This window comes from Erinaceus europaeus, chromosome 17, assembly GCF_950295315.1.
Source record: "Erinaceus europaeus chromosome 17, mEriEur2.1, whole genome shotgun sequence".
Classification (NCBI taxonomy): domain Eukaryota; kingdom Metazoa; phylum Chordata; class Mammalia; order Eulipotyphla; family Erinaceidae; genus Erinaceus; species Erinaceus europaeus.
Window position 1 is genome coordinate 64,339,263 of NC_080178.1, and position 13,923 is coordinate 64,353,185.

Here is a 13,923-nt window from a genome sequence, read left to right on the forward strand (position 1 = left end):
TGCATTTTGCCAATAGTTATTGGCCATCCACTGTCTATGAAACTCTTCATTGTACCTAATTTAATTTAAGACAATATCAATTTTAATTTCATCCCATCAAAGTACGACAAGGTGGGCACCATGTTGTCTTCATGTTAGGGGCATGTTATAATTATAAATTAGGATTATTTCTCCTTTAGAAGGCTGTATTGTCACTTTTGGTCTTCTCCAGTTAGAGTATAAAAGATACTGCAAGATGGAATAGAAACTATTTAACCCCTCTTCCCCCTAAAATCAATCTTAACCACAGAAGGTCATACTAATGGGTTGGGCGGTGGTACACTGGGTTAAGCACACATAGTATGAAGTGCAAGGATCCTGGTTCGAGCCCCCAGTTCCCCACCTGCAGGTGGTGAAGCAGATCCCCACAAGTGGCAAAGCAGGTCTGCAGGTGTCTATCTTTCTCCCCCTTTTTTTTGCCTCCAGGGTTATTGCTGGGACTCAGCTTGCACTGCGAATCCACTGCTCCTGGAAGCTATTTTTCCTCCCCCCACTTTGCTGCCCTTGTTGCTGTTGTTGTTATTGCTGTTGTTGTTGGATAGGACCGAGAGAAATTAAAAGAGGAGGGGAAGATAAAAATAGACACTTGCAGACCTGCTTCCCTTGTGAAGGGTCCTACCTGCAGGTGGGGAGCCGGGAACTCAAACCAGGATCCTTGCACTGGTCCTTGTGCCTCACGCCACGTGGGCGGTGGCTAACAGCGCTGAGCACTAAGCTGAGTCTCTAGAGGTGCTCACGGAGTAGCTGTCAGGATCAGATGAAGCCGGGCTGGCAAAATAGCTCACCTGGGACAGCACCTGCTCTGCTATGCATGCCCAGCGCCACCCTGGGGGAACTTCAGCACAGCTGTTTCTTCCCCCTCTCCCTCTTTGTTTCTGTGTGTAAAAGTCAGTCTGGAGTGATGAAGCCCCAGTGACAGCAAAAATCAAAGACTCATGTGGAACAGGGTGGGCAGGGCAGAGTCAGGTAAACGGGTTTTGTCAGGATGCAGATGTGGGGTCCAGAAGAGGCATCGCCAGTAGGTTTCTGCCACACACCCACTTGCTGTTTGCAGGAGCGGCCTGGAGCACAGGGCAGAGTGTGTTCTCGCTCTAGGGGGCAGCAGTGCTGTGCTTGGTTATTCAGGTCCACCCTAACTGTAGGTGCTGCTGCCCTTGGTCCTGCAGGCTAGTCATCTGCTCAGGCACACAGGCAGGGGAGGGGTGCGCCCTGACTCCAGAGTATAGAGATGTCACTAGCTGCTTGCCCCAGCTGAAGTGAGCAGGAGCTGTGGGAACTGAGAGATGTGAGTAGAGCCCCACCCCTGGACCCTGGGAAGGGGAGGCAGAGAGTGGGAGGCAGGGTTCTGAGTTTCACCTGCACGGAGCTCTGAGGCAGCACACGCCCTGGGTGATGCAGATAGACTGAGGCAGGGCCCACCGAGCAGGAGTCTGTGTCATCTGGAGCTGGTGAATGTATCAGACACAGGAGAGAACTACCTCATCCAACCCTGGGAAGGCCCTGGGGAGAGCAGTGCAGAGTGAGCGGGGGTCCAGGAGGGGCTGTGGCAGCTGCTGCCTGGGAGACTGGCTTCTGTGATGGCCCCCGACTCAGAGAAGAGGTGGCAGGCTCCATGAGAAGATCAGAGTAGGGTCTCAGTGACGGCCCAGGCGCGGGTCAGGCAAGGCCACCTCTGAGTTGACGTTTGTGAGGGTGAGTGATCGAGCTGAGCAGTGACCACACAGAAACTTTCTGGAGCTCAGACACCAGTCGCAGAACCCCTGCAGCTGGACTTGGGGTGCGGCTCAGGCCATTGCAGAAGGACATAATGACAATATTTGGCAGACACCTGCCAAGCAGCTCCCGTGTGCCATGCCCTGCATTAAGCATGGGGTGAGGAATTGTGGGCCTGTCTTTAGGATACGGGGTTCCTTTTCAGAGCATGGAGAGGGGGTGGGAAGGTAACCCCTGCCAGTGCAGGGGCCAGGGAAGCATGAAGATGTGGAGGTGCCTGACGTTTGCTCTGAATGGTGAAGATCTAGGTGTGGCTGAAGGCTCAGGATCAAGAGAGCAAGGTGGGTGGGCAGAGGGGCCCCTGTGTCAGGGAGCAGACAGTCACCAGGGAGTGGAGATTGGGGTCCAGACCTAAGTCACTGGAGGGCAAGCCCAAGAGAGGGACACAGAGTCCCTACAAAATGGGGAGGAGCCTAGGTAGGAGATGGGGGCAGGGAGATGCCCAAGATATCTGAGGCATGCACCCCCATGACCCCCATCCGGAGAGGTTCACCCACATCCCCAGCCCAGGTCCTACCCCACCCTGCTCCACCCAGCACCACAAACCCTTCCCATGAGAAGTCATTTCCTGACTTGACTAAATGACCTCAGGAGGGTTTGGGGTTGATCTTGTCAGGCAGGAACTAGTTAGTTCCCTGGCTGCCCAGGAAGTAGTACAGTGGCGAGAGCCCCTGACTTGCATGCATGAGGCCCAGATATTCAGTCACCCATGTTGCAGATGACAGAGTGATGCTCTGGTTCTCACTCTCTCATAAACAAATAAATATATTGGGAGTCAGGCGGTAGTGCAGCGGGTTAAGCTCACATGGCATGAAGTACAAGGACCGGCTTAAGAATCCCGGTTTAAGCTCATATGGCATGAAGTACAAGGACTGGCTTAAGAATCCCGGTTTGAGCCCCCTGCTCTCCACCTGCAGGGGAGTCACTTCACAGGCGGTGAAGCAGGTCTGCAGGTGTCTATCTTCCTCTCCCCCTCTCTGCCTTCCCCTCCTCTCTCGATTTCTCTCTGTCCTATCTAACAATGATGACAACAATAATAACTACAACAATAAAACAACAAGGGCAACAAAGGGAATAAATAAATATTTTAAAAATAAATAAGCATCTTTAAAAAAAATTCTCACAAGAAAGCTAGTCTTACTTTAAAATCTAATTAGTTCCACGAGGAGGGTGGGCGCTGCCCTCTCCACAAACACCTTAGGACTTTTGGCCACCCCACTCCCGCCTCCAGGTTCACGGAGCAGGACGAGCGTGTGATCCAGCACTGCTTCCACTACACCAGTACCGTGCTGTCCAGCACCCTGGCTTTCCAGAAGGAACAGAAGCTCAAGTGCGAGTGCCAGGTGAGTGACCTGCCTCGTTCTTCTTTTCAGGACGAAGTCTCTCTGCTCTCATCCCCAGCGGGTCCCCACAAGGGAAAGGTCGGATGTTTCAGGGTCTTCAGTCAGCGGGGAGGCAGCCCCGCGCTCCTTGATCGCGGCACTGTGTGCGAGCTCCCTCTAGTGTTCATTCTGGGTACTCCAGCAACATCTGGTAGTCCGGAGAGCTTGAGATTTCAGAGATTGATTACACCTCTCAGTGACTCTTTCCCAAGCCCCCACCCCTTCTCTTTTGCCTAGTAAGAAAATGATACTACTGACTCTGACATGCTCGAACCAAGCTGGAAATCCCTAGGGGAGAAATGAGAGGGTCCAGGGGGCTGATAGAGGCAGGGGGTGCTGGAGAAGGGAATCCCCTGCAAGATGAACCCACTGTGGTATCCATTTTCCTGCACCCCAGGCTCTTCTCCAAGTGGCAAAGAACCTCTTCACTCACCTGGGTGAGTGTACAGCCCTTGGCACCTGGCTGAGTGTGGGAGTGGGGCTGGCTCTGGGGGCGGCAGGGGGGCCTGGCCTCAGCACTGTCCTGGGTCTCCCTCCCACAGATGATGTGTCGGTGCTGCTCCAGGAGATCATCACAGAGGCCAGAAACCTCAGCAATGCCGAGATGTGAGTTTTTCTGGAGTGGGTGTTTGAGGACCAGGCCTGGCTCCTCTGCCCCCTCCCTTTCCTCCTTCTGTGGACTCTTCCACTTTGCTATAATGCTTTATATTACATTGCCTCCCTCACTAGATGGTATTGTCCGGCACTGGCTTGTTTTGTGAGACTTGTTTTGCCCATGTGGGTGCCTGGCACTTAATAGATGCTGACAAAGTCACTGGAGGGATATTGTCAGGAGCAGCCACCAAGAAAACCCAGGCCTCAGAAATTGGGGCTTGGGCTGGGGAGAGATTAGAATGGTTATGGAAAAGACTTTCACACTTGAGGCTCTGAGGTCCCAAGTTCACTCCCCAGCGCCATTATAAGCCAGAACTGAGCAGAGCTCTCTCTGGTCCTTCTTTCCCCATCTCTTTTTCTCTGTATCTCTCTCATTAATAAATAAATGGAAATAAACAAAAAAAATAAATCTAGGCTTTGCAACAAGTCAGGAGAAATGGGGGTCGGTCAGAGAGGGGTGTCCGTGGACTAAGTCCGTCTTCCTGCAGCTGCTCGGTGTTCCTACTGGATCAGAACGAGCTGGTGGCCAAGGTGTTCGATGGGGGCGTGGTGGATGACGAGGTGAGGAGGGCAGCGGAGGGGTGTGGCTGTGGCCCAGGGGGAGGGTGGTAATGGTCCAATATCTCTCCCCTCCCCTCCCCTCCCCTCCCCCCTCTCCTCTCCTCTCCTCTCCTCTCCTCTCCTCTCCTCTCCTCTCCTCTCCTCTCCTCTCCTCTCCTCTCCTCTCCTCTCCTCTCCTCTCCTCTCCTCTCCTCTCCTCTCCTCTCCTCTCCTCTCCTCTCCTCTCCTCTCCTCTCTCACCCATCCATCCATCTATCCATCCCTGTCCCCTCAGAGCTACGAGATCCGCATCCCAGCCGACCAGGGCATCGCTGGCCACGTGGCCACCACCGGTCAGATCCTGAACATCCCAGACGCTTACGCGCACCCTCTTTTCTACCGTGGCGTGGATGACAGCACCGGCTTCCGCACGCGCAACATCCTCTGCTTCCCCATTAAGAACGAGAACCAGGGTGCGAGTCCGCGGCTGCGGGGACGAAAGAACGGGTTTAAGAGGGCGGGGCGGGGCGGTGAGGGGCGGGGCCTGGACGTGTGGGCGGGGCCGAGCGGGAGGCAGAGGCTGAACTGGGTAAATGGAACTGAGGGAGGGGCGGGGCCTGAGCTGCACAGGGTGTAGGGTCGGGTCCTGAGCTAGGTGAATGGCAGACCTTCTCTACAGTCCCTGGGGCTTCCCAAAGGTCGGAGGTGACCCTGAGGGGCCGAGTAGGAGGGCCGATCCCAGACATCTCCACGGGCCCATCCTAACCCTCTCTGGTCTCCAGAGGTCATCGGTGTGGCCGAGCTGGTGAACAAGATCAACGGACCATGGTTCAGCAAGTTCGACGAGGATCTGGCGACAGCCTTCTCCATCTACTGTGGCATCAGCATCGCACACGTGAGCAGGGGCAGGAGCAAGGCCGGGCAGGACTTTCTGTTACCCTCTTGCCCTTGATTTCCTTGCTCTGGCCAGGTGGTCCTCTTCTGATGGGAAACTCAGAACCCTGGTGCTGGGTGGATAGTACAGTTACACATTCATTAGCCACTTCTGACCTCAATTCCCTAGCTGGAAAATGAAGCTCGTGTTTGGTGTTTGCATGAGAAAACCCCAGTTGTCTTTATCCCTATTCTGCACCTCCCACCCCCTTGACTCTGGACACAAGTTCAGCAAGCTCATCTTTTCTTTTAGAACTTGTTGGGGGAGCCGGGCAGTAGCGCAGTGAGTTAAGCGCACGTGGCGCAAAGTACAAGGACCGGCGTAGAGATCCCGGTTCGAGCCCCGGCTCTCCACCTGCAGGGGAGTCGCTTTACAATCTCGGTGAAGCAGGTCTGCAGGTGTCTGTCTCCCTGCTCTCTGTCTTCCTCTCCTCTCTCCATTTCTCTCTGTCCTATCCAACAATGACATCAATGACAACAACAATAATAACTACAACAACAAAACAATGGGCAACAAAAAGGAATAAATAAATATTTAAAAAATGAACTTGTTGGATCAGGAATCCAACCCCCAGTTCTGTAACACACACACACACACACACACACACACACACACACACACCTGTTTCTCCCTGCTTTGGATCTCATGTTCCTGTACTGAGCACAGGGTTAGGATCCAGAGAAGATGTATCGCTAGATCAAATGCTGAGAGGACCCGGGGGGGCAAGGGGGAGAGAAGGTCGGGGAGGTCTGGGTGAAGGTCTGAGGGGCCCCCTACTCTGGGCTGGGACTCAAAGGCTCAGACTGGGGCCAGCATGGGACAGGCTGTCCAGGCATTCTGCGATGTCACGGCCACCTTGTGTGTGTCCCACCCACTTCTCTCCCCCCCTAGTCCCTCCTATACAAGAAAGTGAATGAGGCCCAGTACCGCAGCCACCTGGCCAATGAGATGATGATGTACCACATGAAGGTGAGGCCTGCATGAGCTTCCGCTCTCTCTTCTTGGGATTCTGGGCTCCTGCTCCTCTACACTCCTTCCCAGCCTGCTCAGATCCTCAGGGGCCCAGGGACTGGCTGGATCTAAAGAGACTGGGACTGAGTGGTGGTGCACCTAGTTGAGTGCACACATTACAGTGCACAAGGAACCGGGTTCGAGCCCCCGGTCCCCACCTGCAGGGGAAAAGCTTTGCAAGTGGTGAAGCAGGACTGCAGGTGTCTCTCTTCCTCACTATCGCGCCCTTCCCTTTAGATTTATGGTTGTCTCTATCCAGTAAATAAATAAAGATTAAAAATTTATAGATAGGGGGTCGGGCGGTAGCATAGCGGGTTAAGCACATGTGGCGCAAAGCGCAAGGACTGGCTTAAGGATCCCGGTTCGAGCCCCCGGTTCCCCACCTGCAGGGGAGTCACTTCACAGGCGGTGAGGCAGGTCTGCAGGTGTCTATCTTTCTCTCCCCCTCTCTGTCTTCCCCTCCTCTCTCCATTTCTCTCTCCCCTATCCAACAACGAACAACATCAACAACAACAATAATAACCACAATGAGGCTACAACAAGGGTAACAAAAGGGGGAAAAAAGGCCTCCAGGAGCAGTAGATTCATGGTGCAGGCACTGAGCCCCAGCAATAACCCTGGAGGCAAAAAAAAAAAAAAAATATATATATATATATATATATATATATATATATATAATAAAGAGAAGAAGACAGACTCAGTGCTGTGCCTGGCTCCCTCTGGAGCAGCCTCTCTCACAAACACTTTCAGATTCAGCCCCAGGCTGGCAGCAGGAGCCAGCATAGGGAAGAGCTTGGTCAGCCAGCTGGTCCCCATATCTGGGAGTGAGTCCCATCAGGGGAATTATTGAAAGAAAGAACCCCTTCCTGAAGCTTCCTTAGGTACTGTGGCCTTGTATCCCCGAGCAGTGGGCTGATTTTCTTCCCCATCCTAGAAATGTGTCAGAGGAGCCACCCCAGGCTCTAGTTCGGGGCAAGTGGTAGTCACTGCTCATTCGACATTTCCTGTCACCAGTGTCCAGACCAAAGGAGTCAGATGGTGTGGCTAGAGTCATATGGTAGGAGGAAGGACTGAGGTTAGAGACCGAACCCCCCCACACACACACACATACATACAAGTCATCCTGATGTTAGACACAAGACCCTCCCCCAAAGAACCAAAGTTACCCTTGAGTTGTCTGTGAAAAGCTGGCGTGGTTTGGGGGAGTCACAGAGGAGTGTTCTCTGCCTTTTGCCAAGGACCAGTTGTTACAGATAGGGGTGGTGAGCTTCTGCCCACTCGCTATCCTTGGGGTGGGTGCCTCCACCGGGGTACATTCTCAGTGAGTACCCTCCTCCCTGCTGTGAGAATTAGAAGGTGAGGGTCCTGGATGGGTGGAGGGCATCTCCCGACACCTGACTGGCCCTCCCTAGGTCTCTGATGATGAATACACCAAACTCCTCCATGACGGCATCCAGCCCGTATCTGCCATTGACTCTAACTTTGCCAGTTTCACCTACACGCCCCGCTCTCTGCCTGAGGACGACACCTCCATGGTGAGCAGGCCTCCCCACTGCTGGGGGTCAGGACCCTCAGTGAGCTGTGTGTAAGAATTTCCTGGCAGGATGACACTCAGGAAGGATCGTGGCCTGCCAGCCGGGGCTGCTGGGCCTCCCTGGGGGTCAAGGGAGCAGATTAGATGCTTGACAAGGGGTAATGATGCCCAGGGCGAGTGACCTCTCAGTTGGCACCTCTCTCTGTGTTTTTCAATTTTATTTGTTATTTTGTATTATTTATTTTTTAACTAGAGCACTGCTTAGCTCTGGCTTATAATGATGCCAGACATCAAGCCTGGGACCTCAGTGTCTCAGCATGAAAGCCTTTTGCATCATTAAATCTCTAAAGTTCTAAGACTCCAAAGTTTTGAGTGAGGGGCTCAAGACAGGGCTTCTTGAAACTGACTTATTATTATTATTTTTTTGGTAGTCAATGAGACCTCTCCAGGATGACTTTTTCGGGGGGGGGGAGGAAGGAAGGAAGGTGGAAGAAATGTAGAGAGAGAGAGAGAGAGAAGGAGAGAGAGAAAAAAGACCACAGGACTGAAACTTGCTTCAGTTTTGTAGTGGGGGCTGGGCTCAAGCTTGGTGGCAAAGCAGCGCACTACTGGAGTGAGCTATTTCACAGCCCTTGAACCTGCTGTCTGAGGCTGACTGCCTCTGGTCCTCCCCGCCTCCTGCAGGCCATCTTGAGCATGCTGCAGGACATGAACTTTATCAATAACTACAAGATCGACTGCCCGACACTGGCCCGGTGTGTGTCCCAGATGTCCTCCCCCTCCCACCCCCCTACCCCCCTCAAGCAGTGGCCCCTGTGTCTGCTGCCCTGGGCTCTGGGGAGGGAGCTCCCTGGTGATGACTGCTGGAGCCCAGTGTTGAGGGGTGGTGCGGGCCTGCGAGTGAGAATCACTCCCCAGTCATGGGGCCTGGAGGAGGGAAAGGAATGGGACAGGGCAGAGTCTGAAGGGCTCCCTGGAGGAGAAGTCTGAAGCGCTCTCCTCCCCTCCAGGTTCTGCCTGATGGTGAAGAAGGGCTACAGAGACCCGCCGTATCACAACTGGATGCACGCCTTCTCTGTCTCTCACTTCTGCTACCTGCTCTACAAGAACCTGGAGCTCACCAACTACCTCGAGTGAGTGGCTGCACCCCCTCCGCTCCTGTGGCTCACAGTGCTGGGGTCTCCTTCCCAGAGGTCACTGCCTGCGTCCCCTCCTCCCTCACAGGGGCCTCCCATCTTCCCATTGAGGACAGTGGAGCGGCACAGTCCTCCGGGGCAGGTGGCCAGCTACACCAGAGCTTCCCCCAGGCTTCTGTCCAGAGGCTCCTGGACATCCTGTTCACTGTCCCTCCTCACTCCTGTCCTTCTGCCTCCCAACCAGGGACATTGAGATCTTTGCCCTGTTCGTGTCCTGCATGTGTCATGACCTAGACCACAGAGGCACCAACAACTCCTTCCAGGTGGCCTCGGTGAGACCCCACTGTCCTCACAGGGGGCACCTTCCACCACCACTCTGCCTCGGGTGTCTGGGGGTGTCACCCATCCAGCCCAGGGAATGACGGGAGCTGGGGCAAGTGGGAGTTGGTTTGGAGAGGCGGGAGGGGTGTGCGGGGTGGGGGGAGCAGGACGTGCAGAGCAAGCTTTGGTCTACTGGGGCGGGAGGTGTCGCTCTTGGATCTGGATCCTGATAGGGTTTTCCTGGGCTTTTCTAGAAATCAGTGCTGGCTGCACTCTACAGCTCCGAGGGCTCTGTTATGGAGGTACCCCTTCTCTACCCCACCCCTTCCTCCTGAGGCCCATGACTTGTAGGCTCAGGCTGTGGCCCAGCCCCTCCACTTTGCAGGCCCTGCTGTTTGGCCCCCTCCCTGGATGGGCCAGATGGCTGGATCCTCATTAAGGGAGGGCTTGGAGTGAGTCTGCGGACATCCTATAGCCCCTCTCCACCAAGCCTGCATGAGCTCCATTCCCTACACACTCAGCTTTGCCTTCCATTGCTGGAGGGGAGGGACCGCTGCAGGGACAAAACTAGAGCCGCCCCCAAGTCCCTCTGTACCCGGCATGGGGCTGGGTTGAGCAGAGAGGCGTTTCTAAGGGCATCTCACTGCACACTGCCCCCCCCCCTCCAGGCACTGCCCTCACACTCCCTCCCACAGGCCTGGTGACAGCCCTGCTCTGCCCTCACAGCCTGGTGAGCTGAGTGACAGTCCCAGACGGGCCTTGCCCTCAGGGCCTCTGCTGTCAGCAGACAGTGTCTGCCCTGTGATTGGTGTCCGGAACTCCGAAGGAGCACTCCCTCCCGAGCTTTCCAGCCTGAGGCTGCAGAGCACACCTGCTATGTCCCCTCATGTGACAGAGGAGCTGGCAGGGATTGTCACAGGCCCAGACAGAGCCAGGAAGGGAGCTGCTGCCCCGCCCCCACTCTGCTGGCTTTGAGGATGGGCCTGGCAGGCCCTGCCAGCTCTCTTGGCCCCCCTGTTAAACCACCCGGCGCTCCTCCCCCCACAGAGGCACCACTTCGCCCAGGCCATCGCCATCCTCAATACCCACGGCTGCAACATCTTTGACCACTTCTCCCGGAAGGTGGGGCCTGAGGGGGGAGGAAGCCTGGGGCTGGTGGCAGCAGGAGGAGCCCAGGGTCCTGGGGAGCTGGCCGGGGGTGCCTGTCACCATGCGGCACCCCTCGGCCCCCCAGGACTATCAGCGCATGCTGGACCTGATGCGAGACATCATCCTGGCCACCGACCTGGCGCACCACCTCCGCATCTTCAAGGATCTGCAGAAGATGGCAGAAGGTGACAAAGTGTGGCCCCAGGACCTTGGGGGTTGGGAAGGACTGAAGCAGGGTGGCCCTGGGAGCACGTCCAGAGCTGGAGCCCTGTCCTGAGCGCCGGCTCTCCCCGCAGTGGGCTACGACCGTACCAACAGGCAGCACCACAGCCTGCTCCTCTGCCTCCTCATGACTTCCTGCGACCTCTCCGACCAGACCAAGGGCTGGAAAACCACTCGGAAGATCGCTGTGAGTACTGCTCCTCGCCTGTCTCTGTGTGGCTCCCTGTGGCCCAGAGCCCTCTCTGCTCCACTCAGCCTGGCCGTGCACTAGGGAGACTGAGAGTTACGGCACCTCAGGGCGACAGAGGGTGGAGCTCAGAGGGAGACACAGCCCACCTAGAGCCACACAGCAGTCAGGGACTGGTGAATGTTGAACCAGAATCCAGCAGCTAACCTCTCTCCGTCTGAAGCCATCCCCCTGCCAGGCTGGGGTGGGGGACATAGGCTCTGCAGTGAGGGAATGGCCAGGGGCACCTCAGTTTGACTTCTGGAGAGTGGTGGCAGAGGAGTCTACTCGCAGACCCTGAAGAGTGTGTTGGCATTGCAGGAACTTATCTACAAGGAGTTCTTCTCTCAGGGAGACCTGGTATGTGCTGTGTGGGCTGGAAGAGGGCTCTCGCCGGGGGCTGTTAGGGGCTGGGCTGGCCGGACCCCGAGCCCATGGCACCTGCTGCTTGGTGCCCACAGGAAAAGGCCATGGGCAACCGGCCGATGGAGATGATGGACCGCGAGAAGGCCTACATCCCCGAGCTGCAGATCAGCTTCATGGAGCACATCGCCATGCCTATCTACAAGTGAGTGACACCTGGGGTACTGACTCAGCCCAGGGCATGTATTCAGGGGGCTCCGGGGAAGGCAGATTCTATCCCTGGCGCCGCCATATTGCTGGCCTCTATCTTTCCCATAAAAATAAAGGAAATCAGGGTTAGCAAAATAGCTCACTAGGATAGCACATCTGTTCTGCCATGATCCCCCACTGCACTGGGGAAGCTTTGTTGCTGTTCTCTCTCTCTCTCTCATTCTCTATCTCTCTGTCCTAAAAGTAAATAAATAAGTAACCGCTGAATGAGCCCATAGGGCTGGCCAGTGACCTGGCACGGGGGAATGGAGGTAGAAGTGACCTTCACCGAAGACACAAAGGCACCTGGACACAGGTGTCTCCTGCTCCCCCAATCCTTGGTCCTGATGGCAAGGGACCACCGCATTGTCCCTGTGTGCCTAGTCCTGGTCCCCACCTTCAGGGTCCTTCCATCTAAGTCACTGGCCACCCCCCACCCCCAGGCTGCTGCAGGACCTGTTCCCCAAGGCCAAGGAGCTGTACGAGCGCGTGGCCTCCAACCGTGAGCACTGGACCAAGGTGTCCCACAAGTTCACCATCCGTGGGCTCCCCAGTAACAACTCCCTGGACTTCCTGGACGAGGAGTACGAGGTGCCTGACCTGGATGGCACCAGGGGCCCCGTCAACGGCTGCTGTAGCCTTGATGCTGAGTGATCCCCTCCAGGGACCCTCCCCCAACCCAGGCCTCCCCCTCCCTCCTCTAGAATCCTGGCCATGCGTGGGAACCAGAGCCGAGCATGGGTCCTGGGTTCTAGATCAGGATTCACCCTGCAGCCCTGTGCAGAACTGACCTTTCTGGGCCTTGGCTTCCTCATCTGTATCCTGGAAGCAAGACTGCCAGCCTTGCCCTGACTTTGTACTCTGAGGGTGACTGGGGCATGGTGGGCCCCTCGGGCCTCGGACAAGTCCTCCCCAAACCTCTCTTTCCCAGGGCCTCCTAGGAGGGCAGCTTCTCCTGCCCATTCCTACTCGCCATAGCCCTGCCCACTGGCACTGACCTTATAAGGTGGGCCACTTGCCCACCTGCGGGCATAGAGAGGGTCTCAGAGACAGTCATGAACTCTGCTGGGGGGAGGGTTGAAAAAGCCATAGGGACCCCCCCATCATGGTCATCATAAATGATGAGGTGGGGCCTGCAGAAGTGGGACAGTAGGCAGCAGAGTCCTGGACTGGGGGTCAAGCCAGGCCAGGCCAAGTCAGCTGAGCAGACCACCCAGTCTCTAAGACCCCTCATATATCAGAGTCCCCCCTCTGTGGAGTCTCAGGGGACCCCTGGTATGTCCCCGTCTCCACAGGGCAGGGAGCCAACCCAAGGGACCCTGAACCCTAGCAGCACCCTGTTCCTGCAGCCAGAGAAACCACTGGCCTCCACCCTGGGTGCTGCTCCCTCTTCAAGGCCATAGTCACCCGGGCCCAGGCCTGGAGACCCCACAGCGCCGGGCCTCTGGGGTCAAGCCGCCCGGGCCTCCCCATCTCTGTCGTTCTGTACGTGTTGTGGGGTGGAGTGGGGTGGGGGAGGGGGGCCACCTGCCTTACCTATTCTGAGTTGCCTTTAGAAAGATGCGTTTTTCTGGACTCCGTGCAACTGTTGTCGCTGGTCCCGTGGGCTGACCGCTTTGTACATGAGAATAAATCTATTTCTTTCTACCAGTCCTCCACTGTGGGGCCATTGGTCATCACTGTGTGCAGGGTTGGGGGCAGAGAACAGAACTGGGCAGGGGGAATACCCTTGCAGAACTCCCAGGAGGTGGTTCACACAGTAGAGCACACTCTTTGCCATGTGCAAGGCCCCGGGTTCGAGGCCCCAGTCACCACATGGGAACAGCTGCATGGGGTAAGTTTCACAAATGGTAAATGGTGGAGTGGACAGCTGAACCCCCACCTAGGGGCCTAGGTCCTCCTCTGGAGGAGTCAGCTGGCATTTCCCCAGGATAGTGGGACCAAGGGTTGGGTGACAAATGAGGAACCCTGGACATGGATCACTGAGAAGTGGGTGGATGGCTGGTGGAGTGTATGCACTGGGAAGGGAGGTCTGAGGGGCAAAGCAGCCAAGAAGGCTTCCTGGAGGAGGTGACATGGCACTCTCCCTAGACCCAGTGTCTGCTGGCCCACTGGTCCTGCATACCCAGAATTAGGACCTGGGATGCATGGGGGACTCCCGAGTCCATGTAGGCCCCACCTCCTGGGTTCTCGGCACATGCAGGCCTGAGTTATGTGTGTGCAGCTCCCCTGGCTGTGCAGTGTGGTCCCTGCAACCTTTGGGTCAAGAGGAAGCACAGGAGAGTTCAGCTTCGCATTCTGGAAAAATCTGAGGGGGGAGGAGGGCTTATGTGTGGGAGTACTGGGGAACATTCTAGCTTGCTGCTCTCCCCACTGGGGGAGGGAGGAGG

At 56.1% G+C, this 13,923-nt stretch overlaps 1 protein-coding gene across 5 annotated transcripts in view; it reads left to right on the forward strand.

Moving 5' to 3' along the window:
* PDE2A (phosphodiesterase 2A) overlaps positions 1-13,191 on the forward strand; it is a 102,421-nt gene extending 89,230 nt beyond the window's left edge. For all 5 annotated transcript variants that reach the window (XM_007527495.3, XM_060176889.1, XM_007527496.3 and 2 more), the window contains 18 exons: positions 3,044-3,155; positions 3,592-3,631; positions 3,737-3,800; positions 4,337-4,409; positions 4,684-4,861; positions 5,171-5,283; positions 6,214-6,291; positions 7,746-7,868; positions 8,552-8,622; positions 8,878-9,000; positions 9,248-9,335; positions 9,579-9,626; positions 10,372-10,446; positions 10,559-10,658; positions 10,770-10,882; positions 11,243-11,281; positions 11,383-11,489; positions 11,977-13,191. In XM_007527495.3, coding sequence (XP_007527557.2) covers positions 3,044-3,155; positions 3,592-3,631; positions 3,737-3,800; positions 4,337-4,409; positions 4,684-4,861; positions 5,171-5,283; positions 6,214-6,291; positions 7,746-7,868; positions 8,552-8,622; positions 8,878-9,000; positions 9,248-9,335; positions 9,579-9,626; positions 10,372-10,446; positions 10,559-10,658; positions 10,770-10,882; positions 11,243-11,281; positions 11,383-11,489; positions 11,977-12,187 — 1,756 coding nt within the window. In that variant the 3' untranslated portion in view covers positions 12,188-13,191. The remainder of the gene's footprint in view (positions 1-3,043; positions 3,156-3,591; positions 3,632-3,736; positions 3,801-4,336; positions 4,410-4,683; positions 4,862-5,170; positions 5,284-6,213; positions 6,292-7,745; positions 7,869-8,551; positions 8,623-8,877; positions 9,001-9,247; positions 9,336-9,578; positions 9,627-10,371; positions 10,447-10,558; positions 10,659-10,769; positions 10,883-11,242; positions 11,282-11,382; positions 11,490-11,976) is intronic.
* The last annotated feature ends 732 nt before the right edge of the window (positions 13,192-13,923 follow it).